Source organism: Poecile atricapillus, chromosome 3 (genome assembly GCF_030490865.1).
Source record: "Poecile atricapillus isolate bPoeAtr1 chromosome 3, bPoeAtr1.hap1, whole genome shotgun sequence".
NCBI classification, from domain to species: Eukaryota; Metazoa; Chordata; class Aves; order Passeriformes; family Paridae; genus Poecile; species Poecile atricapillus.
The window spans coordinates 3,268,077-3,291,741 of NC_081251.1; the positions used below are offsets into that span (position 1 = coordinate 3,268,077).

A 23,665-nucleotide genomic window follows, 5' to 3' on the forward strand; every position below is an offset into this window, starting at 1 on the left:
GACTTTCCCACACAGAATCTGCAGATGCCATATTGAATGTAGCACTGATCCCCATGGGATCTGCTGCCTGTGTAGAATGAACCCTGGTTTATTTATGAAGTTATGGGACTCTGCAAAAATGGGGACAATTTTGTGTTGTGAGGTCACAGAGGTTGGGTTTGGGGGTTTGGATTCCTGTTTGAATATTGTTGGGCACACCTGTTTGGCCCAGGCTGGCATGAAGGGTCTTGCACTAAATTTTAGTGCTCCTTCAAGTGATGAAAAGGATGAACCCGAGTCTGTTTTCCACTTTCACTGGAGATCTGGGGATTTTAGTCTCCTCAGTTATCTTCAGGCCAGTGTTGATGTCACTTGAAAATCACATTTTTGAACAGCTATAGGCTGAAGGTCTCTTTCTAACTCAGTTGACCAGTTGAGTCTTCTAAACTAAGTGACAGGGAAAATCATCTCTAGTTTGCCCCTGCAAAAAGGGATCATAAATGATAATAAATGGTCCCCAGACATGGTTCAGAAGAGGGAGAACATGATAAAAAAATAGGATTTTGCTTTGGAAGGGATGTGATTTGCAAACTCCACCAGGATGACCCTGCAGCCAGCACACATCTGTAGCTGTCTGAAATCCATTTTAATGCCTAATTTGTATCACTCTGCTTAAAAAAATAAAAAATTACCCCCACCCCATAAATTAATGCTGCTTTTCCTTAACTACATGAGCAGCTTCAGCCTACTTTTGAGGACTGTGAAGAGTGCAGACACCTGCTAAAATCTGAGATTCCAGCAGGACTTTGCAAAAAGAAGGCTTATGCTGAAAATCTCAGATCAGCTGTAGGGTTATCGAGGAGTTGGACACAGCATCTGCGGAGAGATGTGGCTTTCTTTTGGAGGGAGAAACCCTGTGCTGGAGACTGCAGCCTCATGCAGGCAGAAATATTTACGTGAAGAACTCGTGACATGAGTGGAAGGACATTGTGGCTTCTGCTAAATCTCATTGAGCTTTAAAGAAGCCATATGAAAAAATAAAAATAAGTGGAAGCAAACCTATTTAAAAGGAGATTTATGCCAGAAAAATGGGGATCCTTCTCACCTCCCTGCCTGCCCAGAGGTTGGGTGTCTCCTTTTGAGCTGGTTTGATCTTTTCCTTCCCACTTGGCATGGAGGAAGAGGCACCTCTGTGGGGTGAAGGGGGTTAAGGATGGTTTGTTCTGCAAGGAGTGAGGTGGATTATCTGCTGGGAGTGATTATGGAATGAGGGTCTGGGTTGCTGAACTTCTTCTGTTGTTAATGTTACATTTTCTCCTGCAAATACATGATTTAAATCAGGGGAAGTCCTCTGGCCATTGTTGCCCAGGAGAGATGGACACCCTTTTATCCTCTCCTAAACCTCAGACACAGTTAGGGTGACTGAGGGGCAATGCCGCATCCTCTCCAGCATACCTTCCCCTCCTTCAGTCTAACTCCAGTGACAGATCTAAATGCCCCAGATTCCCTGGAGAAAGGTGCTGCTGGAGGTTGAGCCTCTCATCCCACCTCCTTCAGCTGCTTTGGGCATGAGCTGTTCCACATGTTGGATACATCCTTTTCCCCTCACCTTCTCTTGACTCTCTTTTGGGCCCACCCAGCTGTGGTTGTAGCAGATGAATCCTTCACAGACCACCTGCCTACCAATACCAGCTCCTTCTGCATGGATATCCAGGAGCTGATGTTCTATTTTCTCCACCAGCCAAAGAGTTCCAGCTCAGGCTCCCAACATTCACCTTCTGCCACCCACCTGATGGAGCACACGGAGTTCTCACCTCTTTTCTCCCTTTTCTGCTGTTCCTCAGACAAGGGCAGCCAGGCTGGGATCTGCTCTGCCTTGTGCTGGGGATATGATAAAGGAATGAATCCTGACTGTCATGAAATCCCAGGGGTCTTGTCCCAGGCTTTATTGAGGCTGGGTCTTGACCTGAAATTCCAGCTCCAGCACTTCTGCTGCTGGGCATTCTCACTTTGGGGTGAAACCCCTCTGTTCTGTGGGTGCTGAAGGAACAACAGGTCCCACCCAACCCTCTCACACAGGTACCTCTCATGGTCAAATAGCTCTTGCAAAGCATGATGTGGTTTTTCTTTCTTCCACCCACCCAATAGATTGCAACCCAGTAAATGAAGCATTATCCTGGTTGTATCCCTTTCTATTCATCCTTCCAAGATCAGCCCTTTCTGCCACCACGCTGTGTGGTGGAAATACTTTGGAGGAGATGCTCTGGGTCTGAGTAAAGACCTCCAGTACATTCACTCTTCTTTCCTCAACAGCTCTCTTAACACAGGAATTAGGAGACAAAAGCAAAACCTCCTGATAGCCAGTCCAATAACTCCCTTTCTAAAGCTGCTTAAATACAAGTTGACCTATTTGGGGAGAAGTGGAGCCTGGGCTTGGCGTTACAATCCAAAGAGCAGGGAGGGCTGGGGCTTGGAGGAGGGATGTATGCCACAGGAAATGGTGAACTGACCTTGTCTGGCACTAAATGAATCCATAAGAGTCTGTGGGGATGTATGGAAGCAGCTGGAGTCTGGACCCATCAGCAGGGGCTGTACCTGGGCTTCTGAGCCCTTTCCTGGGCCGTTTTTCCAGTGTGCTTCCCTCAGGGATGGAGCTGATGATGTCCCTGTTTAAAGGCAGAACTGGCCCCTTCCTGTGATGAGCCATGCTCCCACAGACTCGATGAACCAGGAGAGACTTGATTTGATTTTTAAACACACTGCCTTCCTAGCAGTATCCATCTCCCTTTGCTTTCCGCCTGCTTTAAGGGAAAATCTTTGATGCTCCCTTTCACAACGGCTCCTCTCAGCATTTAATTTGCTTTTGTATAATTACGGACCGGCCGGGAGGAGGAGGAGGAGGAGGGGGAGAAGGAGGAAGAGAGAAGCACTGAGCGGGCATGGAGGAGCTCTAGGAATCCTGGCACCGGAGTCAAGGAGCGCTGAGCAAGCCCCGCTGCTCTCATCCATCAGCGCCCGCATCCCTGGCACAGGCGGGGAGGGATGCAGGGAGAGGATGCACTGGGGACCCGGCGAGCTCGGCTGCTGGAGCGTGGCAAGCAAAGAGCCCTCCGGGGCTCGGGGAGGCAGGCGGGGACGTGCGCTGCCTTGGAAGAGAGCGCAGCCGGCTGGGCGCGCTGGAGGAGCAGAGGAACTGCAAAGCCGAGGAAGGGAGGGGGATGCTGGAAAAATGATGCAGCTCGTACAGTGGATTAGGCAGCCCTGCCTGGAAGTGGCAAAGTGGAAGAGGCACGGATTTGAAAGCCTGGAGGGATTATTCTCCCGCCTTGTCTGACTCGCAGCACAACAGAGGCCAACAAACTTCACCCGGCGCTTTCTGCGGCGAGTCCAGCAATCTGCAGAACGCCCTGGCAAACCTCCCGGGCTGTGATTTCTGCATTTTCAGTCGGGTTAATAACGTTGGAAGCAGCAGGAAAAAGGGAGCTGGCAAATGTGAGCCATTCTAGCAGGAGTTGTAGAAAGGCATATTCATCATGTCAGCACTTTGGAGGCCTGGAGAGCTCGTGATGAGAGGTTTCAAGAAAAGACTGCATAAATAGGAGGAAGGAGGCCTCTAAACAACTGTGATGGACATGCTGGAAATACAGAGGAAAGGGAGAGAGGTTGGCCTTCCTTGATGCTGTAGATAGTGGTGACCTTGGCAAAACCAGCCAAATTCAACCTCAAAGCAAATTCCAATTTCAGTTCCCACCTCAGCTCCAAAAACTCCTCAGAAATGACAGGCCCCGACCAGGCTGTTTTTGGGAAGCTGAGTGTCACCTGTGCTGCATGAATTGAGCAGGGACTGAATAACCCAGCAGCTCCAGTGCTGGTCCTTGGAAAGGATGATTGTCCCTCAGGCTGGTCACCCCCAGGCTGCCAGCATGGGAGAGCTGCACGTGCCAGGGCTGGGACAGGGCCATGTCCCTCTCAGTTGGGACAGATTTCCCATCCTCAGCACATCACAGCAGTGGCGGGTACCAGAATTGGCAAAATATTCCCTGTGGTGGCTTCCAAGGCTCATCTCATCTGTCTGCCTTTGCAGTTAAACCTTCAGTACATCCCTGTCCCTACAAGGTCCCCTCCACTGCCTTCCCCTTCTCTTTTCCCGGGCTTGGTGAGAACCATGGTACCAAAGACAAGATTAATTCCTGGGCACTCATCAGAAAAGGTCCTACATGATTTAGCTGTTTAAAACCCCCCTTTTTTACACTTAGCACCATCAGAGCATTGCATAGGCATTGAACCATTTGTCCCCACAACACAAACTCAAATCTGGCCAGTTTTATCACCCTGCTTATGTAAGGAGGGAAACGGAGGCAGGGAATGGTCGTGTTTGCCCAGTGACAAGTGACAAACAAGTGGTGCCACAGCAGCAGAGCCTGCTTGCCTCCTCCTGACAACACCATCATTCCTTTATCCTGGACTGGGCATGGAAGAGCTGAATCCCATCTTTTTCTTGACACTGACTTTTTTTTTCCCCCTCAGAGGAAGGAGCAGAAATTTTACCCAGCGAACGCAGCAGAAACTTGTCCCAAAGTGGCAGCCCCCAGCCGGGGTGGGAAGTGAGCAACACATCCATCAGCTGCTGAGCACTGGGATCAGAGGGGAGAGGCTGGAAAGGTGGGGAAGAGGGGTGCCACTTACATGGTAATGTTTCTGCACGGTTCTTTTGGATCATTATGCAGAGCTGTAGCACCAGTTGAGGGGCGCTCTCGAGGAACGTTTCCAGGAGGCGCAGCATGTTTACGTCTGCATATTCGTACATCATAGCCCAGTAGAAACGCCGCTGGTGTTCCTTCCGCCTCTGGCTCTGGATCCCCAGGTACATGGTTCGGATATACCTGCAGGAAACAGGAGGGAAAAGCTGGGTGTGAGGTGTTGGAGTGCAGCAAAACCTGTTTGTGGGGGAATGGGGTTCTGGGGAGATGTTAGGGTTTGCGTGGTTCTTCTGCTCTCTCCTGTCAGATCTGAAGAGGACTTTCACAATCTGACTATTCATTAATATTGGAAAAGACCTCCAAGATCATCAAGCCCAACCTTAAACTGGATGCCACCCCGAGAACAAAACCATAAAATGAAATGCACTTGGTGTTGCAAGGCCGGGGAAACTTTGACCAGTGCCACCCAAACATGAAGCCTGGGAACAGGAAATGCTTTTGAAGCACAAGAAAAAAATTCCCTCACCTAATTTCATCACAAGAAGAGAACCCACCTGAAAGATACTGGTCCTAACACTGTCCTAACCAGGACACACTTGGAAGTGGCTTGACAGACCATCTAAACCCCTCCAGAACTCAGGTAAGGACCTTCTCTCACAGACCCTAGAGTTTAAGCAGTCCACACTCTCAGGCTCATTGTGGGATTCTTGAAGTTGTCCAGGAATTGGAATTTGACGATCCCTGTGGGTCTCTTCCAGCTCGGAATATTCTGTGATTCTATGATTTGACCCTGTTTCATCACAGATGGAGCAGTGAGCACCACCTTCACATGCAGCACGTGAGTGACCCACAGATGTGAAAGGCCACCGTTTGTCACTGGTCAGCTTTGAGACTTTGAGCAATGCTGGAGTAGAAGGAGGTGTCTCATGCATGGACAGGCACAGCTCTACCATTGCCTCTGTCTCAGGACTTGTGGCATTTAAGAAAAGACCCCTAACAGGGTCCTTTTTAGTGCCTGTTGATATCATAGAATGCCAGAATGGTTTGGGTTGGAAGGGACCTTAAAGATCATTTGTTGCAGCTCCCTGCCATGGGCAGGGACACCTTCCACTATCCCAGGCTGCCCCAAGCCCCATCCAGCCCAGCCTAGGGCACCTCTAGGGATCGAGAATCTAATATTACATCTTCCTTCTCATCCTGAGCGGTGGCTGTAACCTCGTTGGGGATGGGAACCATTTCACCTTACACCGACCCTAAAGCTGGCCATCTGAGCCAGTCAGTAGCTGGAAATGTCCCCTCCCGGGACTGTTCATCTGTCCCAGCTCCTCTGCCAGCACGGCAGTGGGATGAAGCGCCTGCCGGAGGCTCGGGGAGGGGCTCACGGCACAAGCTGGGGTTTGGCCAAAACGATTAAATCATCCCCTGCCACTGCACAGCCGGGGAGAGCGGGAGGGAAGGACGTGAGCCTGGAGAGCCTCTGGATCTCCGGGTCACACCCAGGCACGGGGAGCTGGGAGAGGAGCAGGGGCAGCCCTGCTCTTGATGCTCTTTATCCAGCATCTTGCCCTTCCTGCCCGCTCGCAGCTGACGGGCACGGGAGGCGAAAAATCCCGAAAGAGGACTGCAAGGACACACAAAAATGACTCAGGAAAGCCGCCAGATGGGGCTCGACACTCGAGAAAATGCTACGCCGGTCACATACGACACTGGTGACACTGGTGTGACATCCACGGCAGATCCCGAATGGGATGGAGATGGCCGTGGAGCACCTGCTCTCCCAACCCGCCCAAATCCTGCACTTGGCATCTCCATGGAAGATCCCAACCCCAGGAACTGCAGCACGACTCCGGCATCCTGCCTTCCCTTCACCCAGGAATTAAATAAATGCAGTTTAGCTGGAAAGGCAAAGTCAGGGAGAGTGTGGTGGCTGAAGGAGAAAGAAGAGAAAAGGAGAATGCAATGGTTTTTATAAGGTCAGTGGCACAGGGCCAGTAAAAGCCAAGTGATGGTGCCCAGAAGGTGCTGTCCATGGGCAAAGGCACCATCACCTCTGCCAAATTCCGCCAAATCTGTCCTGTATGGTCTCCCCCTCCCCAGGAGCTCCCATTCCTGCTGGTATTCAAAACCTAAACTCCTCCTCAGATGGTTAAACTGCTCATTTCTCATCACCTCAGCCAGGGACGAGAAGAATTCATTGGTTTTCACCCTTCAGCAGTCTTTTACCTGTTTGCACATAGTTGCCATGTAAACCTTTCATTTCTCCAGATTAAAAAAAAAAAAAAAATAACAGTTCCATAGAATCATAGAATTATTAAGGTTTGAAAATATCTCTAAGATCATCAAGATCAACCATTCCCCCAGCACTGCCAAGGCCACCACTAACCCATGTCCCCAAGTGCCACATCCACATGGCTTTTAAGTCCCTCCAGAGATGAGGGCTCCACCACCACCCTGAGCGGCAGCTTCCTATCCCTGATAACCCTTTCCCTGAAGGAATTCTTCCTGATGTCCAACCTGAACCTTCCCTGGTGCAACTGGAGGCTGTTTCCTCTCATCCTGTCCCTGTTCCCTGTCAGCAGAGCCTGAACCCCCCTGGCCGTCCCCTCCTGTCAAGAGGGTAAGAAAGCCCCCCTTGAACCTCCTTTTCTCCAGAAAAAAATTCTTTCAGTGCCTTCTCACAGTTCACATTTCCTACACCTCTGCTCTTCCACACTGCTGTTCCCAACAGCTGACTCCATTTTTGGGTTATTTTTAAGACCATCTTCACTTTTCCCAGCCCTCCAGGTTGGCTGAACCGTACTGCAACAATGACACTGGGCCACTCAAAATTATTAAGAAATTATCAGAAGAGACACAATGTCCTGCAATGACTTCTCCTGGATCTCTGGGGTTAGGATGAATCCCTAGGAATTCACCACCATCCACAGTTTAAGCATAGATTTTTTTCCTGCTGTCCACAGAAGGAGGACGGTAATGACATGGACAGTAATGGCATGGACATGATATCAATCCATGGAAGCAGAATGCACGGAAAAATATTCAAATACATGGGATTGACAGAGTGTGCTGATCCTGTCTCCATCAGTGGCAATGGCACAAGCACCAAATCCTCCCTGCCTGCTGAGCCCACAGCCTTTGGCAAGGGTCACCTGCATTGTTCCTCTTCTGTGGAGGGGGAAACTGAGTCAGAGAGCACCAAAAAGGCGCTCTCAAAGATTTTTTGGCATCAAACCCCAGATCTTTTAGTTCTGTCCCCTGCCTCTAAACACCACAGGAGTGGAGCACAGCCCTACCTGCTAATGCTCCTCCATCCAGGGTGGACATAATTCCTTCACAGCCCTGCCCAATCTGACCCCAAAGGACAAATCTGTCCCTGTCCTACGGGACTGTGATCTCAGGAACCCTTTGGCAGATGTTGGGCAGCGTGAGCAAAGCAGCTCCAAGGACCATTTGCAGCTGAAAGTAAATTAACTTCCTTTTATTTTCTCTTCAGTCCATGAAAAAATATGGTGTTCTGTTTTCAGCATCCTTCAGACCCAAATCTGGCAAAGAGAGGAGAGGAATGACTGAGATCTCTTTCCTTCTTGATGCCAGTGGATTGTGAGAATAACTGGGAAAAGTATTACTTCCACCCTGTAGGCTTTCAGCAAGTAATAAATAATTAATCAACATAAAATTTCACCCAGCTCCAACACTGATAATTCTTAACCCTGTTTCCAAACACCAATGTACAGAACTGGTGTTAACGGTTTTATTACCTTGTGGTATTTTATTTACTTCTTTGAGGGTCTTCCAAACCTTTCCTAACACTGGTGAAGTGTAGACAACTTAAGAAGAATGAAGAAAAAAAAAAAAAATCAATGTCATTTCACCTGAAATTTGTTGTTCCCGGTCAAGCTGGTGGCAAACAGTCTTCTATAATTAGACTTTTAAATCCATATTCAGGCCTGATCTTCAATCTTTAGCAACATGATGCTTCCTCTTATGTCAGTGAAAACCATTCACTGCTCTGTGCTTTTGAAAATCAGGATAATTTATTTATTTAAGAGCTTAATTTTGGATACAGAAGCCTAACTTTGGGTTTGTTTTTTCTGTTTTTTGTTTTTTTGTTTTTTTCTTTTTTTGAATGCTGGCTATTTTTATATACGAGTGTGTGTATTTGTGTGTATTTTTAGTTCTAAGTCTCATCACGGCTTCAAGAGTTAGAACTAATTTGGGGTTGGGAGGGGGATTAGGGTGATATTTTTTATATTTATTTTTTTTTTAGTGCACAAAGGATTGGCTGTCCCCTCCCTCCTGGCAGGGCTCCCAGAATTCCTGTTGGTATAATTGCCCTCACGCTTATTTACTACGTGTGTCACAGCAGCACACGGACTGCTTGGGTCAAAGTCACTGCTGCCCCTGCTCCAAAGCGCCTTTTTAAGGATCCAAATCCACCAAATGTGGCGAAACAACCTTTGGAAAGAGATGTGAGAGCCCACCAGGAGGGAGAAGAAGAGATGTTCCTGCTGTAAAAACACAACCCACCCTGACCTTGGTGGAAAAAGCTGCTCCATGTGGATGACAGGGGATGGATTCGGGAGGCTGAGGCTCTGGTTTTGGATCATGAAATGAAGCAGCCTTTGGCCAGCTGGAAAGGCTAGCTCTGTGTGGTTACATCCATCTAGTTGGCCCTGGCCAAAATTTCCAGGGACTGTGCTGACAAATTTACAGGGTGAACTATTGCAGGGTTGGGCCTTGGCACAGCTGGATTTACAGAGGTGGCTCCCAGAGTCACCAGGAAATGTAGGAGGATGTCTCTGGCAGCGAGCTGGTTGAGGGGAGGAGGATGTGGATGTGTAAAAGTGTCATGGGAGCCTGGAAAGGCACATCAGGACAGATCCTGGGTGTGCTTTGGGGGCAGAGGAGTCCTGGTGGCCTGTCCCACACAGCCACAAGCTGAGCAAGGGCAGGAAGCTCTGGCTGTAACAGTCTGATCACTTTTCCTGAGGCCAACGGGACAAGACACAAGAAATTAACTCTCTCATCCTCCAAACCCAGGAAACTTCCTTCATATTGAGCATTGTGAATGATTCCTGGCCCTTGTAGATTACTGAAACCTGCACAGGTTGTGATGACCTGGGGGAGTCTGAATATGACTGGACCATTCTAAGGATTATATTCAGAATTTGGCATGGAATCACAGAATATCCTGAGTTGGGAGAGACCCACAAGGATCACTGAGTCCAACCCCTGGCCCTGTACAGGCCGTGGTGAAGTTGCAGTGCCCACAAACAGGTCTTGAAATTACCTGGTCTATTAGTACAGGTATATGAAAAATGGATTTTGCTCGTGCCCAGCCTTCTGTTGGGGTGGAATGCTGGAGAGACAGCTCTGATGCTGTGGTAGCCAAAACATTGGGGTGTTACCAACACCTTCCCAGCTCCAAATGCAAAGCACAGCAGTGTGGGGGCTGTTGTGGGGAAAACAAACTCCGCCTCAGCCAGGCCCAACCACAGAATCACAGAATCTCTGAGGCTGGAAAACATCTCTAAGATCAAGTCCAACCAGCAGCCCAGCACCACCGTGTTCATCACAAATGCCATATCCACACTTCTTGAACACTTCCAGGGATGGTGGCTCCACAGAGTGATGGTGACACCACAACCTGGCACAGCCTGAGGCCATTCCCTCTCCTCCTGTCCCTGTTCCCTGGGAGCAGAACCCGACCCCCCCGCCTGTCCCCTCCTGTCAGGGAGTTGTGCAGAGCCAGAAGGTCCCTCCTGAGCCTCCTTTTCTCCAGGCTGAGCCCCTTTCCCAGCTCCCTCAGCCCCTCCTGGTGCTCCAGCCCCTTCCCCAGCTCCGTTCCCTTCCCTGGACACGCTCCAGCCCCTCCAGGTCTCTCTTGTCAGGAGGGTCCCAGAGCTGTCCCCAGCACTGGAGGTGTCCTAACAGTGCCAGCACAGTGGGCAGTCACTGTCACAGTCACTGTCCTGGCCCTGCTGGCCACACTGTGGCTGGATATTCCAGCCAGGAAGCCCTTGGGCTTCTTGGCCACCTGTCACTCTGCTGGCTCACATTCAGAAATGTCCTGTGGCACTCCAGGAGCCTGGTTGTGACCTTGGTGACGTGGCAGCAACACATCATATGAGGGCACCATCCCATGACAGCAACCTCCTCCCTGTGCTCCCTCCTGGAGGAAGAGGATGGGAATGGAGGGTGTCCTTCAGCTGTGGGCTCACCCTCATGCCACCTTGTCCTCTTGCAAGGGGCCTCGTGCACTGGAGGGTGTTCCCAGATTAAAATCCCTCTCCTCGGAGGGGAGGAAAGGAGGACGTGTGTAACTGCTGGGCTGGAAGGCTCGGAGCAGAGGCTGCCTGAACATCCCCTTACAATGAGGTTACGTGAGGCCAGATCTCAGCTGGAGCGAGCTGGCATCCACAGGGCTCTGGCAATTTACACCAGCTGCGGCTTTGGCCCGCTTTTTTAATTTTAATGAATTATTTTCACTCTAACTGATATAAAAGGAATAGGAGACGCAGTGCCGGAGCAACAGGGGAGCAGGAAAGTGAAACGCTGTCTATTAAAAAAATCAAACTCAAACTTAGAGTTGCCATCACTATTAACGTGCTCAGTATCAACATTTGTTAGTTGTTTTCTTTGTTATGATGTCACATGCCAGTGAAAAGGATTCACAGATGGATTATTATTGTTCCTAGTTCAAATATCAAAATAGGAATTACAGGTTCCCACCCAGGTGCTGATATTCCACAGCTTTTTCTGGCTGCATCAAACTCCTCCAGAACAAGGGGCTACATCCAAGCTGTGTGTAGGGAGTTGTTCCTGGTCTTTCCTGGGCTCCTGGCCTGAGCCTTGAAGGGTGTGCAGGATTAATTTTCACCACTGCTGGTTGTGTTGGGTCAAAACCATGCTGAACTGGGAAAGATCACTTTGCACCTCAAAATCAAGAACGGGATCCTTATTTCTGCATAAACTCAAATCCAGCCTCCTCACAGGTCATCCTGACCACACACACCTAAATAATCATTTTGATGACCTTCACCAGGGCTCTGATGTTCAGAACTGGGGTTCTCGGTGTTTTCTGACAACTTTGGGGGATTTCCTTACATGGCTTATACACAAAAAATTAATAAAGTGCGACAAAAAGTGTGTTAATCAAGGGGTTTAGTCCTTCTGCCTTGCAGTTTCTGATCTAAGTCTTATCTACTTGTTTCTTTCAGCTCCTATTAAAGAATTTATACATTGTATTACAAACTCTCACTTCTTGCCAAATGTGCAAATAAAATTTGTATTTGAAGGAATGATTGTCCCAGACTCCTGCTGCACAGGAGAAACTGTTACAATTTCATAGCCTAAGCCAGTCTGAAGATGTTTTAAAGCACAGATGGCTTTACTATACACCAACCTCAAAAGATGCAACTGATTTATAAAACTTATGTTGGAAAGGATTGTATCATGCAATCACAGAAGAATTTAGGTTGGAAGGAGATTTTAGGGGTCTGTGGATGGAGGTTCCCATCCAAGAGGGGATAACTTTGAAGTTAGAGAGGGTTGGTCATGGTCTGGTGCAGTTGAGTTTTGAAAATCTCCAAGGATGGAGATTTCACAGCTCCTCTGGACAACCTGTTCCAGCATTTAACCCCAATCCCTGCAGAATCATGGAATCATTCAGCTTGGTAAAGACCTCTTGAGTTCAGCCATCATCCCAGCATTATGGGCATGACCAAACCATGTCCTCATGTTTTTTAAACATTCCCAGGGGCAGTGAAATTATTTTCAGTCCAAGATCACTTTCACTACTTGAGAAAAGTTTACAAATCAGCCCCTCCTTGGAAAGAGTAAATTCTATCTGATAGTTGGTATGGGGTAATAGAATCATGACACTGTAGTATTTTCAGGATCTGATTCCAACAACTTTGGTATTTGCAGGCTGATTTAACTCATGGCTGATAATCTGGGGGTTCTGATACACAAAACAGGGCTCCTCTGTGATTGATGATTCCTGAGCAATGTCCCCAGCTCCTCTGAATTTTTTTGCTTTGGTGGCAGTGCCAGGTGAAGGGGACATAAACCTACACCCCCTCCTCCGGGGCAGCGCTCCTGGTCTTGGTTCAAATCCCTTTTCACTGATGGTTTAAGTGGATATTTGGGACTGTGAGAGCACAGGCAGGGCTGCAGGTGTGATTTCATCCTGCTGACAGACACTGGAGTCACAACCTCCAGCAGCTGCACAGAGCAGGAAAGTGGGGCAAGGGCATCACTGCAGATAAAACTCCAGAGGCCAAAGGTGCAGGAGCTGCTCGTGTTGCTCCATCTGGGGAATGTTTCTGGGATTTGTCTCTGTGGCTGCTCTCCTTCCCCAGCTGCAGAGTAATTGTCTCTGACTCACAGGCTGAAAGATCACAGCCAGAAGAAGAGAAACAAATAGTAAGGAAGTGCTAGCCCTAAACAGCCCCACTTTTTGGCACTGATTTGTCAATCCTTCCCCCGTCTGGCTGTTCCTGAGCTGTCCTTGCTTAGCCAGAGCCTGCCCAGTGTTTCTTTATTTGCAAAGATAGCTGTGAATGTGTTATTGACATATTCACTACAACCCCAGTTTTGGAAGCAGCCAGGCAGCCTCTCCTTGCTGCATCCCCGTGGCTGAGGGGTTCCCCTGGATACCCAGGTTGCAGAATCCCCATTTCCAGGTCCCTGCTCAGTAAATCAATACAAAATCAGAGAATAGCTTTGTAGGAGCAGCTACCATTGTTTCGACCCAGGCTCCTAGAAATCATGTTTGTGCTTTCATTTGTTAATTGTTTTGTGAGATATAGAGCTCTAAAACAGGAATATAAACCCCAAGACCTCTCCAGCATGGCATGAATGCCCTTTTTTTTGCTTTCAATGTGGGAGCCATCTCCATGCTGCATGAAGGAGGAGGCAGAGCAGCGGGGGCTGCTGGAGAGGGTATCCAAGTGATGGGTGCTGCAGAGACCTGTCACAGCATCTATCACACGTGGGATGGTCCTAGCACTGAGCCAAACGCTCTTTCTTATCATGGATTCCCTCCCTAAGTTAGTTATGAATACTTAAACCCCAGTCCCTTTCCTATTTTGCACATGTTTGTTTGCTTTAAGGATACTCCGACACTCGGTGCTGTCGCCTCCGGCAAAGCCTTCTGTTTTAAATCAAAGCTGTTAAACAGCTTTACACAGGGACCAGAGAGCTGGACTCAGTTTTGGACTTGAATTTTTGCTTCGAGTGCATTTGTGGAAATAAGGTTTAGTGTCAGGGCTTTCCTCATGGGAGTAAAGCTGGTCCCAGTCCAGTCAGTCCTGCAGGAACAGCTGAAAGCTGTGAAAGTAAGCAGAGGCGTTCTGATTGACTTGTCTTGGCTCCAAGAAAGGGAAGTATCAGAGAAATTCCCTGAAATGCCAGAGAAAATCCTAAGCAAATGCCTGAGGACTCCCAAAATGTGAGTGTTCAAGCACGTGATTCTCTGGGGCACATGGGAACAGTCACCTCACCCTTTGAACAGGATGGTTCAAAGTTTTTTAGCCCAGATGGTCTTGAGAAGTGTTTTGGCATCATGTGGGCTCACCAGAGCCATGGGATATCCCAGGGGAGGAGAAGCTGACAATGCTCTGGGTTACCAGTCAGTGACAGGGACACAATCTTCATCTCCTCACGGAGATCCCTTGGTGGACGATGCAGAGCAGGAGAGGGGAAGGACATGATTTTTGCTATCAGTGGGTCCCTTGGAGATGGAGACACTTGTGGTTTTTCTCCTCTAAGGGTTTCTCACTTCCTGAGGGATTTGGGGTAGTGGGTCCAGAGATCTGAACAGATACTGCAGATTTCCTGTGGTCTGAACCCTCTAAAGCCAATGTGGACCCCAGGATCACAGTAACAAAACTGGGAGTTTGTTCCCTCACTCAGAGGGAGACGTTTCCATTCCCACACTCTGGCTGCTGGAAAAGACGAGAGGTCACCTCTGTGGCTGGGAGATCAGGGAACAGATATGGATTCTAGGAGGGCATTCCCTGAATTTATTTACTTATTTACAGTATTCACTCTCTCCCCAGCCCTCAGGGTGACTGATGCTGCAGCACGACCTGAAATCACCAGACAAGACTTTTCCATGCAGCAAAACCTCTCCTAACCCCCATGGAGAGTGGCTTTGTAGAGCTGAGGAGGTGGACGCTCCAGGATTTTCAAACAGCATGCCAGAAAAACAGCAGCCAGGAAGGGTTTAGGGGGAAAGGATTCCGCTTAGGAAAAGGGAAGCTGTTTCTTGAGGAGCTGCTGCAGCTGCTGCAGAGCTGCCAGGGTCAGAGCTGCGGCTGGCTGCCAGCTGCAGCGCGCTCTGCCCGCCGCTTGCATCCAGAGCACGGAGCACCAGGGCTCCCAGAAAATCCTCGGGATGCTGTTCAGCGGCTACCAGGGAGGCCGGAGCCCACCCCAGCCTTGCCAGGGACCGTCTCACAGGCGGGACTGTGCCTTCAGCAGCGCATCCCCGCTTCCCCTGTGCCGCAGGGGTCAGAGGCATCCCTGGAGCAAAGCTCCCGGCGCGGCGGCTTCGCACGAGGGCTGAGACTGTCGCCTTCGCTTTGCCATCCCTTTGAGGAGAAGGAGCTAAAAATTGGGTGAGCGCCTGTGAAATCCTGGAAGAACAGCCTCAGATCGTGGCTATTTTTAGTTCCACAGAAGCTGCGCATACATTAGTGAGGGCCTGCCTTCCTCTCCAGGCTCGGAGAAATCACACGGTGTCCTCCCAGCCTGCCAGGAAAGAGTTTAACCCTTGTTGTCCCACCACAGCCAGCCCCAGCCAGCTGCACCTCAGCATGCATCGTGATGGGGACCAGAACAAGGGGGAGAAAGGTCTTCATGGGCGTTTTGGCTTTTTCAAAGTAAATGAAGAGTGTCTTTGGCCCATGGACCTTATGCCATTATGTGTGGTGGGAGGAGCAGGGGCTGGAAGAAAATTCCAGCACAGAAATGGCATCAGACTGCCACCAGCACCAGCTGTGGCTGAGGAACAGCCACACTATGGGCTGGAAGGGGCAGGGAAGTTCAGAATCTGCAGAGCTTGAAAGTTGATTCCTCAACTGCTGTGACCTCTCGTGATAGCCAGGACAGATGTCATTCATGAACTGCCATGTGCTGCCTTCAATTCACCCACCACAGCGTTACAGAATCACAGAATGGTTTGGGTTGGGAGGGAATTTAGCAAGGACACATTCCACTATCCCAGCTTGCTCCAAGCCCTGTCCAACCTGGCCTTGGACACTTCCAGGGATGGGGAAATTAAGCACCATGAGCCACTTAATCCAAATCTGCAATCTTTTTTGCAACACAACCTCTTGGGAAACAAAACCTCATCACCACATGGATCCCTCAGATCTTTGGTGTCGCATCTCCTTCCTCCCACTGGCTGTGTCTCCACTGCTCCAGACACATCACACCAGGAAAACCGTGGCTAGGACACATAAAGGGAATGAGGCCAGGGCTGAGCTCACTCAAATGCGTGATGCCTTTCAGCGCACAATTAACAAAAAGCAATTGCAACACTTATTCCTACACTTTTTTTCTTGGAGGGATGAGGAGCAAAGCCTGATCCCTGCACTTCACACCCACAGGGCCTGTCAGCTCCGCTGCCCGTGCACTTTCACATTTTCCAGCTCTTTAATATTTATTACCTCTGCTGCTTTGTATTACTCATCAGCTATTCCTGGCCAGAGGAAATGTACTGGCGGGTTCTGGAGCGTGCACGTTCCCTGTCCTTTGATGGCCCATGAACACAACAGCACCTCTCAAACACTCACTCACTGCTGGGCCAGTTGAGGAGACTCAGACAAGCCACGCCATCCCCTCACAGTGGCTTTCCAAAGGCCACCAGAATGTCTCAGGCCATCAGGAGAGGAGACACAGCCTTTTTGGGAGGTACAGGAACACTTCCATGGGCGCATCCTGCTGATCCCTGCAGAAACATCCCTCAGGAAGTTCACCTGAGCATCCTTTTCTGCTTCACTTGCCGTTGTTTTCCAAGTCTCCTCCCAGCCCTGTGATTAACCACGGGCCTGCCAGCCCCTTTGCCTGCTTGCAGGATCTCTCCCAGCTGCTGGAGGCTCTAAGTAAGGACAGATAGATTAAAACTCAGCAAGTCAAGCTGTGCAAGAGCCTGTGAGTGGCAGCACTTGCAGTTGTTCCATTTAACAGGTAACTCTGAGTTAAGACTGTTCTAAACAATTATCCCAAAGAGGGCCACCTTCTAGTGGTCATGTCCAGAAAAATAACCAGAGCAGGCATGGCACTACCCAGTGTTTCAGCATTTTTATCTTTTCCCTGTTCTCCTACTAATTTAAAAGGAGCTTTCTGCTTGAAGCTTAATAAAAGTGAAGCCACCTGACCACGTCTGTGCTCCACCACCCTCAGGGTGCAGCTGAGTCCTCTCGTGCCAGCAGCCAGTTTATCCAAGTGACACAAATGAGGTCACGGGAACTTTCTACCAGTGAGCAGCATCTGGGAGGTGAGGTATGGAATCCTGCAGCTCAGCCCAAGGGAGGGATGTTCATGCATAGTTAGGTGCAGAAATGGAGGCAGAGAGGTTAAGTGACTTCCCCCAGGCATGTGGTGGCTGGTGGGGTTTAATTTAGAATGGGATGGGATGGGATGGGATGGGATGGGATGGGATGGGATGGGATGGGATGGGATGGGATGGGATGGGATGGGATGGGATGGGATGGGATGGGATGGGATAGAATAGAATAGAATAGAATAGAATAGAATAGAATAGAATAGAATAGAATAGAATAGAATAGAATAGAATAGAATAGAATAGAATAGAATAGAATAGAATAGAATAGAATAGAATAGAATAGAATAGAATAGAATAGAATAGAATAGAATAGAATAGAATAGAATAGAATAGAATAGAATCATGCCAGTTGTAAGGGACCTGAAATGACCATCAAGTCCAGCTTCCAGCTGGGGAGGTCATTTTCTCCCTCTCCCTGCTGGATGGGCTCCTTCTGGAAGTGCTTAATGCAAAGGAAAGAAAGCCTTTCATTTTCACACACGTCTTTTTGACTTCCTGCTGCTCCAAATGCTTCTCCAGCCCATTTGGATGCCTCTCACACACCTGCTCCAGCCCAGGCAGCTGCCCTGCCCTGCGTGGAGGATGTTTGCATTAACATTGACTGTCGTAGCTGCTTGGATGAGATCTATCCCAGAAGCACCAATAAATTGCTGAATGCATTGATCCAGACGTGACTCAGGAGCCACCACTGAATAATCTCCCTTCCCCTGGCTGAGCCTGGGCAGAGTTTCTGCTCCCCTCAGCAAAGCAGTGGAGGACTCTTCCATCTTGCACTTCTCCAGGGGCAGGCCTGCTTCAGTGACACGTGGGGGCTATTGATTTCTGTAATGAATGGATGGATTTTCCCTCCCTGCACTCATGCCTCCTCCCTCTCCCGTGGAATAATTCAGCACCTCTGTCATTTACTGCCCAAATGCCTCTCCGAAGTGCAAACACGCAGCCTTTCCCTGCTGGAATTGTGCGCTGCCTCCAAAGCCCTGACCTTGGATTCCACTGTTTTCCCCTGATCTCCTCTGATCTTGCCTCCAGGAGGGATGATTTAAACCGGTGCAGTGAGGCAAGGATCCCAGGCAGGGAGAACAGAAAGTTTTCCTCTCCAGAAGGAAGGTGTGTGGCCAGAGTGGTTGGGGGAGCTCAGGCTGTGTGTTGGAGGTTTCAGAACTGCCTGGGAAAGGTGGTGGAGATGCCTGTTGGGATGGACTTGGAGGAGATTCCCACTCTCCAGGGATCTGCTCTTAAACAGGAGAAGAGCAGATGTTTTGGTTTGTTGAGATGAAAGAATTGCAGTAGGGGAGGTTGCAGCTGTGGGTGGAAGAAAAACTCTGGTGTCACTGGGGCCAGCTGAGAAGTTTCCCAGAGAATGGAATACTTCCATCCATGGAAGTATTCAGGAGCAGGATGGATGGAGTTTGGTGCAATCTGGGATAGTAGAAGGTGTTCCTGCCCATGGAAGGGGCTGGAACTGGATGATCTTTAAGGTCCCTTCTACCCCAGACCACTCTGGGATTCAATGAGGGTCTCACCCCTGGCCCAAAATTCCCATTCCCAGCTCCTCCCTGCATAATCCTCTCCCACCACCCACTTCTCCCCAGCCAGGTCCCTGTAGCTTATCTGAAGTGCCTCAGCCCATCTCCTGCTTTTGGGACCTTTCTCTTCCCGTCAGCCACCCTTCAAGTGCCCCATCCTGCACCCTGCTGCTGGTGGCTCTTGGCCACGGCTCAGGGGACAGCTCTGCAGGACGTGCCAGCTCCCTGTGCACATGTTCCATCGAGTCTGGCACTGCCTGTCAGCCCTCCTGTCCCTACAAGTCCTGCCTGGGTTCCCACAGGAGTCAGGACCTCAAATATCACAGATGTGGCATTTGTCACCTCCTATGTTTGCAGAGATTTGGAAAGACCTGCCAACAGACCCGGCTGGAACGATGTCCAAGAGATGTCCTGCCCATAAACCTGGGACTGCAGAGCATCCACAGGGAGCTGGGATTTGACATAACTTCTGCATTACAAACTCCCAGTCCAGCTCAGGTTGCCCTTTGCCTCCACACCCAGGGCCTCACCAGTTAAAGATTTGCAGCTGACTCTGAGTATGTCAGCCCAGGACACAAGTTCTTCAAATCCTAATCTAAAACTTCAGCTATCTGAGCCCTAAAACTGCAAGGTTTTGAGCTCCTTTAGCAGGTAAGCCATGGCAGGCAGGCACAGGAAGGCCTGGCCAACACCAGTGACCGTCCTAGGCCACCAAAAGATTCATCATGTCATCTGCCATCCTTCCCTGCCTCCAACAGACCATCACCATGTTGGCACAGACCTCAACCTCCAACTAGCAACAGAGTCTGTGTGCTCTCTCCTGCCACTCAGGAGAGTGTCCAGATGGGTTCAGAGCCCTTTTTTTGGGTTCAAAGTTCTTCCTGTGGGTTCAAACCTCTTCTTGTGGATTCAAACCCTTTCTTGTACATTGGAACTCTTTCTTGTGGGTTTAGAGGTCTCTTTGTGTGTTCAAATCCCTTTTTTTTGTTTCAAATCCCTTCCTGGGGGTTCAAACCCCTTCCTGTGCATTCAAATCCCTTCATGCGATTTCAGATCTGCTTCCTGTAGATTCAAATCCTTTATTGTAGATTAAAACCCTTTCTTGTGGGTTCAAATCCCTTTTTGTGGGTTCAAACTCCTTCCTGTAGATTCAAGTATTTTCTTGTAGGTTCAAATCCTTTCTTGTGGGTTCAAACCCTTTATTGTGAGTTCAAATTTTTTCTGTAGGTACAAATCCCTCCCTGTGTGTTCAAATCCCTTTTCATTGGTACAAATCCCTTTAAACCCCTGTGGGTTTAAATTCCTTCTTGTGGGTTCAAACCCCTTCCTGTAGGCTCAAATCCTTTCTTGAGGGTTCAGATCACTTCTTATAGTTTCAAACCCCTTCTTGTAGGTTTAAATCCTTTCTTATAGATTAAAACTCTTTCTCGTGGTTTTGAATCCCTTTTTTGTGGGTTCAGACCCCTCCTTGTGGGTTCAAATCCCTCCTGGTGTGCTCAAATCCCTTTTTATTGGTACAAATCCCTTCCTGTGGCTTCATAACCCTTCATGTTGGTTCAAACCCTTTTCTGTGAGTTCCAAGCCCTTCTTAGCTAGAGGTGAAGTCAGGGCTTGACCTTGGCCATCGAACATCCCAGACAAACCCATCAACCCCCCGAGGCGGCCGAGGAGACAAAGCTCTCAGGTTCCCGTGTTGGGGCTGCTGGGCAGGATATCCAACACTGGAACACCTCCTGGGACACGGCAGCGTGTCAGGAAGGCTCTCATCTGCTGGCTCCAAGGGTGGCCTGGAGAGGATTTTGCCGGGGCTCGATTCCCTGCCGTCGGAAACGCTCCCTCGGCCAGGTGCCAGCAGGCCGGGTTTCCACCGTGGTCTCATGAGGACACTCTGCTGGAAAGAGGATGCTGCAGGCTTGAGTCATCTCCAGGCTCTGGAGGGAATTAAAGTCTCCACCCCCCACCCCCCTGCCTGCGTGTCCTGCCACTTGAGGTGACAGCCAAAAGCAGGACACCGAGCCTGCGCCTTTTAAAGTAGCTTTGGGTTTGAATCCCTCTCTCCCCGTGCTTTCCTCGTGCAGCTTTTCTTTCTGGCATCTATGGAATATTTTGTGTCATGTTTCCCCACTCTGACACCCCAAGCCCCTGGGGTGGCCCTGGATGCTCCAGTTGGTCACTGTTTTTTTTTGTGAAGCCCAAGCTCACGTGATTGGAAATCTTTCTGGAGCCACAGCAGTGGACCCAAGTCTCCTCAGATGGGATTTCCATTCTTCAGCTGTTTGAAAATGGGAAAGCTGATCCAAACTCATCATCTCGGTTCCCTCTTTTATCAACAGAGAGAAAGAGAGAGATTTCCAGAAAGCCACTCATCCCATCCCCAGATAAGTGTCTGCAACACCTCCCACAGATTTCCTGTCTCCTTCCCTTGACTACAGAAGGGTCCAGACGACCGACTGAGAGCTGATGGCTGATACCAGATGTCTCCCATCTCCTTGGCATGACTTCCCTATCAGATGCCTCTCACCTCCTTGCTGTCATTTTGAGAAGTCATTTTAAGGAATCATTTGTACTTCCCCCGTGGAAAAGATCTGGGGGGCCTGGAGGCTCTGGTAGTGCCATGCCAACAGGTAGGAAAGGAATTTTTCCTCTGAGGAGCAAAGTTCATGCTAAAATGGAATACATTCCCACCTGACAGCTGAAATAGGAGCTCCCAAAGCTGGCTGGGATTTTTCTTGTTCCCATCATCTCTTAATTTGGCCGTTTTTTTCCCCTCATGGAGCAAATGCACAGCTTTGGGAAGGTGACGTGTGCCATGAGTAGTTCTTGTCTAGTACAGACCCTATCCCATAGTTTTTATGTCCTTCCCCACCCAGAGGAGTGGCACTGGCTTTCAATGGAATCCCTGTGGAGATCAATCCCATGCATTATCATAGAATCATGGAATCATTGAGCTTGGAAAAGTTCTTAAAGATCATCAAGTCCAACTGTTGACCCAGCAGGGTCAAGTCTGCCACTGCCCCATGTCCCCAAGTGCCACATGCACATGTCTTCTAAATCCAGCCAGGGATGGTGAATCCACCACTGCCCTGGGCAGCTGTGTCAGAGCCGGGCAGCCCTTCCAGTGAATAAATTGTTCCCAATATCCAGCCTAATCCTTCCATGGTTCAAATTGGGGCCGTTCCCTTTCCTCCTGTCCCTGTTCCCTGGGAGCAGAGCCCAACCCCCCCGGCTGTCCCCTCCTGTCAGGGAGTTGTGCAGAGCCAGAAGGGCCCCCCTGAGCCTCTTTTTCTCCAGGCTGAGCCCCTTTCCCAGCTCCCTCAGCCACTCTCATCAGACTTTAGTGCTCCAGCCCCTTCCCCAGCTCTGTTTCCATCCTTTGGAAATGCTCCAGCATCTCCTGCTGGCTCCTCCAAGCCATCCCTGAAGAAGCTGGAGACCAGGAGCAAGACTCGCAGGCACCTGGCACTGTTTCAGAGGATATCAAAAATTTCCATGGGCTGCTGGCTGGTGGGATACAGGGCATGAAAAAGACTTCTACCCTTCTAGACTCACGCCTGAGGGAGCACTGAGCCACCCAGAGCAGTTTGGACAAACAGTTTGGAGCTCCTGAGTCTCTATCCAGAAGGGGAATCTCTACAGCAACAGGGTGTGGAACCAGGCAGGACAACTCCACCATCTCTTCCTCTTCCTCACTCTATTCATTGTTCCATCCACGTGTTTCCCGTGGGAATCTTACCCCTGCTGCCCAAACCAGCTGGAAGAATCCCTTTCTGTGAGACTGACAGCACAGTCTGCATGTCCCTGCAAGCCACAGCTACCAGGACCTTCTGTCCTTGCAGCCTCCAGGGCTGCTGGTCCCCCTGTCACCAGCTCAAAGATGTCACTCCTCAGTCCTTAGAGAAGAGGACAGCACCCAAAGGGGGTTTGAGAGCTCCCTTGGTGGGTTTGTAGCAGCAAAGAGCAGAACATGGGCAGAATAAATCTCCCTGGATAGCTTTGCTTGTTATGGGAGCAAATGGAGAAGGGTGGGAAGTGTGAAGGAGCAGGATAATAGTCATAGAGTGGAGCCAAGACACTTCCCACAGATCCTTTGCTCTGGTGTTGGAGCAGTTCTATGAGTAAGTACAACCCCTTCCATTTTTTCCTTTAGGACTTTTTATCAGGAAGCCAAATCTAATTCATATTATCCATTCCTAAATGTCTTTTCAACTCTTGCAACCCATGAACCCCATATAAAAGTAATTCATAAACAGATCCTGTACTCCTCAACCTTCTGATCATTATTTCAGACAGACTTGACTTTAGAAACGGGTAAAATAAACTCATCCCTGGCTGCAGTGCAGGGTTGAGGGACCCAGGCACAGAACCCAGGAGCCCTGGCTCCCAGGTATCACTGATATTTATATGATAGCAATGTTAAAAGGCTTCTGCTGAGATCAGAGTTGGGTTGTGCTGAGTCTGGAGCGCACACAGAGTAAGAGACAGCTCTGGCCCTAAAGGATTTACAGTCTAAACTGACAAGGACAGAACCACAGCAAAGGAAAAGATGTGTTATTAACAGCAGGGGACCGAGGCACTGAGAGATGCAATAAATTGCCTGCAGTCACATGGGCAGCTTGTGGAGGAGCCAAAACCTGACCCTTGGTTTCTCACCGACGCTGCCTTGTCTCAGCCATCAAGGAAGGAGCACACCGGGAATCTGGGTGACTTGGGAACTTTGTTGATGGGTCAGGTGAGGTCAGAAACCCTGCCAAAAAAACACAGCCCTTCACAAAGGCATTCTTGCCCCTGGCCCAGCTTTATTTATGCACGGCTGGGAGGGAGGAGAAAAGCCCCTTCTGACACCACCACCCCCAGTGTCATCATCATCCCAACCGGTTTTTGCT

The 23,665-nt window shown here is 49.6% G+C and overlaps 1 protein-coding gene across 1 annotated transcript in view; it reads right to left on the reverse strand.

Annotated features, from left to right (window-relative positions):
• XKR6 (XK related 6) overlaps positions 1–23,665 on the reverse strand; it is a 165,695-nt gene that overhangs the window by 14,762 nt on the left and 127,268 nt on the right. The window contains exon 2 of the mRNA XM_058836367.1: positions 4,666–4,862. Within this exon, the coding sequence (XP_058692350.1) occupies positions 4,666–4,862 (197 nt within the window). The remainder of the gene's footprint in view (positions 1–4,665; positions 4,863–23,665) is intronic.